A 4,915-nucleotide genomic window follows, 5' to 3' on the forward strand; every position below is an offset into this window, starting at 1 on the left:
GTCTCATTGGTCTGATCCTGACAGACGTTTGCTTTCCTAGATTGACCTTTGACTTGGTGACCTCTTGGTCACTGATCCCACATGTTTGCAATGTCTGATACCAGTATCCAAAAAGTCCACAATTGACTCACTGTCAAAACATGTCGATAAAAGGAAGTTTCTACTGAATAACACGACCATATCACAGAAGGTTGATGATTGATAGATGTTTGAATAACTGTCAATAGTTTGTCAATAAAAGGACGTTTCTAAGACAGAGTCAGTACTTCTCTGCCGTGTTGGTCTCACCAAGGACCAGTTAGTGAACTTAGATTTCCGTGACATTCTGAAGAGACGTGGTTCCAGAATGAGGCGTGCTGTAGCTCTGTTGGTGGTGCTGGTGCTGTTCTGTCTGTCTGGGTCAGAGGCTCAGGGAGAGGGTGGGGGGGTCACAGAGAAAGACCCTCAACTGGGTCACGGTCCTGACCTCTGGTCTGAGTTAAGGAAATTGAGAGACATCGTAATCGAACAGAGAGTGGAGTTGAGGCATATGGAGACCAGAGTGACCACCAGCGAGAGTCAGGTGGACCAACTGAAGAAAGAGAATGCAGGTAATGCGTGCGTGTGTGATGTGTGTGTGTGTGTGTGTGTGTGATGTGTGTGTGTGATGTGTGTGTGTGTGATATGTGTGTGTGTGTGTGTGTGTGTGTGTGTGATATGTGTGTGTGTGTGATGTGTTTAGCACTCTGCCACTTAGAAGTGCTTACACACACGTCTGCACATGTCACAACAACAACACATCACACACCCCTCTGTCTGTGTGCATGTGCGTGTCTGTGTGTGTGTGTCTGTCTGTGTGTCTGTCTGTGTGTGTGTGTGTGTCTGTGTGTGTGTGTGTGTGTGTGTGTGTGTGTGTGAGAAAGGGAGCTCATCTGTGTAAACATATGGCTTGACATTTACTGCATAATACACTAATCAAATCTCTCTCCCTCTTTTGTCCCCCTCCCCCTGTGTGTATACATGAATCACTCCCATGCTTAGTGTATGATTGTAATTATGTTTCCTTTAATTCAGCTCAAGCAGCAGAGCTGTCAGCCATGGGGGCCAGAGTGACAGCCAGCGAGGGTCAGGTGACTGAACTGAGAGACGACATGAAGGAGATGAAGACAGAGAATGCAGGCATGTATAACGTAGAGAGGAATATGTTTGTCTTGTAAAAGATTGTTTTAACATGAACCTTCAGTGAAAAGCTACGGTACAGTCAGTACTGCTGTTTGTAACTCCAGCCCAAGCAGCACAGCTGTCAGTCCTGGGGACCAGAGTGGAGGCCAACCAGGGTCAGGTGGAGGACCTGAAGACAGAGAATACAGGTAATATACAGATATTAGCCATATTAACCAGATGATAACCTACATGTATGGTTTTAGAGGATTTTACAACGTGGTACATTAATTGTATTGTTTTAAAGACGGTTTGTGTCTCCCTCACATACACATTTCTGTGTGGAATTCATGAACAGTGATTTTCTTCTTTTGCAGCGTTGACAGCCAGAGTGACGGCCAGCGAGGGTCAGGTGGAGGTGCTGAAGAGAGTGAATGCAGGTGAGACAAACACTGACTTTATTAAAATCATGTGATGTTTCCCTTGGCAATGTGGTTAATGTAAAGTAGTATGTCTTTTTAAACAATATCATCACAATGAATAGTTTGGCCCTGTAAGATGGTACGCTGCTTTAAAGGAGATATGCATGTGTTATTGCCTTGTGTTCACAGAGAGACCGAAGGTGGCGTTCTCTGCTGCCCTAGGTGCTCCGATGGAACCTGTCTCTGGTGATACCACTGTGGTCTACAAAAACATCATCACCAACATCGGCCAGGCCTACAGCCCAACCACAGGTACTGCTGACACACACCAATACACACATATGGATGAGGGAATGAATGAATGAATTAATTAAAAACTAGTGAATCCTAAAATGATATACAAAGGTTACCCTGTTGGAAACAGTACGACAACAATGATGGCAGATGGAGACAATAAAGTCCCACATTATCGGGTGTCCAGCCCCTGGTCAGAGGACGTGTGTAAACGGGGTTTTGCCAGGGTTCTAATCCTGATCTCCGGTGGTTTTACACTATTTACAAGCTCTCTTTCATGCCATTGTACCAATAGTAATCCATTTAATGGACCCGTCACCTGTATGTAAGGCATCTTGACTTCATATCAGTCTACCCCCACTTCTCCTCACATCAGAGGTTTTTTTCCTGTGGCGATTTTAAGGAGACACTTGAAGGATACGCATCTTTATTGAAATCTGATCGTCTGTGGGCTAGGTTTTCTATTAAATTCAACTTGTTTTCTATCTAAAAATACATATAGATACATGTTTGGCTTGTATTCTGAGGATTTTGATTATAAAATGTCGCCTCCTCAAGCACCGGTTGTAACTCCTAGCGGAGCCCTCGTCTACTCTCGCCCGCTAGACGCTGTTTGTGTGAATGGTCTGGCTAACTTGTAACGTCAGCAGGCTCACTATGAATTGCGTGATCAATTTTCCTATTTGCTATTAAAATTCTGAAAATAATGATATATAGGTTTGTGTAATAAAAATGAATAGTTTAAAAGATAAAGTTGAATTTTCAAATGTTGCGTTCCATTTCTGCATAGCAGTGACCACTTGTTAGGTCTGTTGAGATTAATTCCAGTAACTGGCATGTGTATGTAAAGAGGTAAACCTTGATAACTGTTGAACCATACATGATAGAACCATGGGGTTAGAACCTTACATGATAGAACCATGGGGTTAGAACCACACATGATAGAACCACACATGATAGAACCATGGGGTTAGAACCTTACATGATAGAACCATGGGGTTAGAACCATACATGATAGAACCATGGGGTTAGAACCACACATGATAGAACCATACATGATAGAACCATGGGGTTAGAACCATACATGATAGAACCATGGGGTTAGAACCATTGTTTTTCTCATACAATTCTCTATGTGATGAGCTAAACACTATGTGTGAACACCCTATACGTTATATGTGTGAACACCCTATACGTTATATGTGTGAACACCCTATACGTTATATGTGTGAGATATTGGGAGAGCGGGTACAGAAGACAGCTTCTTGTCTCAATGTTTAAATGCATTAATACTATTTTATAGTCAATACAAAATATGTCTCAATGTTAAAATGCATTAATACTGTTTTATACTCAATACAAAATAAAATAATATATTTAGATGTCTTTAAAAGAACAAACTGATTAAATCACTTAAGGCCAAACTGATTGCATCACTTATTAAGCCACTATCACTATAACAATAGATCAATAGATCAATAGATCTACATCAAGTAGAATACTGATGACTAGTGACCAGTCATGCATGAGGGCTGACGAGTTGGCGATGTTTACTTTCCTGCTGACTAGGTGTTGTGTTGTTACTTTGGCCAGATCATCATCAAAAAATCGAACAAGGACATTGAGGATTTTGTCCATGTTAAGATTAGTAGCTTCGTCGATATTCATTGAAAACGTTGCTTTTTTAAAGCTTTTCACACAGCCGTTTTTTCAATTCCGGGACAAAGGCCATGTGTGTTTAAATAGCTGGCGTGCTGATTGGAAACGGACAGCTTTGTCAGTGCATTTCTGTCTTCTGATAGCTTCTTGCACAAATCGACGAGTGGCTGAGCCATTGTGAAAGACAGATCATGTTCAGCTATAAACGCGCACACTCGGATCTTTTGCTCGCAAACACGGTCGGTCATTGAAGATGAAGTGGTAGGCTACCTGTAGCCGTCGCTCCCGGCAAGGTTGTTGTATGAGCAAGGTTTAAGAAACTTGGCTTCCATTTTAATAGACTCTTACTAAAGTTAGCGAGATAGCGGGCTGCTAAAAGCGAACGTCTCTCCAAGCTCACATTACACTCATTCAAACTTCTTAAGGCCCGCCCCACTGCTCTGCCTCCGATTGGCTAGAAGTCGTTGGTTGGCTTGAGCAATGTGATACCATTGGTAGGCGGAACTGTCTCTTTGCTGAAGATGACTCTTTAAATTACGATGTAAAGAATGTGATTTTATTTTATTTTATTGCTCCGTGCCGGAGAACTTTAAGCCCTGTCTCTATAAGACCAGTGGGGGGGTCAGCTACAGGGACTGTGTTCACCATTACTAACAGTCATGTTGCTCTGGTGTCTAGGAGACACAGACAGTGTTGATCTCTCTCTGCTTTCCTCTGATACAGGAAAGTTCACAGCCCCAGTGAGAGGAGTCTACTACTTCAGATTCACCGCCTTTGAAGACGGCGCCTCATCATGGGTTGGTGTGTCCTTGTATAAGAATGACCAGCAGATGGCGTATGTAGATCAGAGAACTAATGCAGGGTCTCAGTATGTATCCAGTGGTCTGACTCTCCAGCTGGAGGAGGGAGACTTGGTCGACATGCGTCTTTACTCAGGCCGCAGCCTCTATGATAATAATAATAATCTCAACATCTTCAGTGGCTTCCTGCTCTTCCCTGTGTGAACAGATCAGCTGTCCTGATGAATTCAGATGAAAAGTGTTAAGAGTTTCCAAGAGCTTCTAATGTTCCTCTGACAACTTCTCATTAAACACCATGAAAGGACAAACACCACTGACTTCCTGTGATGTTTTGACATGTGACTTCCTGTGATGTATTGACATGTGACTTCCTGTGATGTTGCTACGTTAGAATTATACGGTTCTATCTCCATTTTTGGTAAAAATAGTTTATTTTTTATTTTTTACATAATCTGATCCATTAGGTGTTTATTAATGCCTGTGTGGTGTTATTTTTAAAATGTTTCTTTTTTTTAGTTAGTAATTAATAAAATACAAAGGTTCCATCTCACAAAACATAAACCGAGTTGGAGTTATAAGGTTCTGTCTCCAGTAGATTCA

The 4,915-nt window shown here is 42.1% G+C and overlaps 1 protein-coding gene across 1 annotated transcript; it reads left to right on the forward strand.

The window, feature by feature from the left end:
* The first annotated feature begins 276 nt into the window (after positions 1-276).
* LOC308167789 (uncharacterized protein) lies at positions 277-4,625 on the forward strand. The gene is made up of 6 exons (XM_080542267.1): positions 277-590; positions 1,054-1,158; positions 1,266-1,349; positions 1,518-1,580; positions 1,752-1,874; positions 4,239-4,625. Exons 1-6 carry the CDS (start codon positions 347-349, stop codon positions 4,517-4,519), a joined length of 900 nt encoding a protein of 299 aa, XP_080398393.1. The 5' UTR covers positions 277-346; the 3' UTR covers positions 4,520-4,625.
* Positions 4,626-4,915: the final 290 nt, after the last annotated feature.

This window comes from Nansenia antarctica, assembly GCF_963989245.1.
Source record: "Nansenia antarctica genome assembly, chromosome: 1".
In the NCBI taxonomy this organism is placed as follows: Eukaryota; Metazoa; Chordata; class Actinopteri; order Argentiniformes; family Microstomatidae; genus Nansenia; species Nansenia antarctica.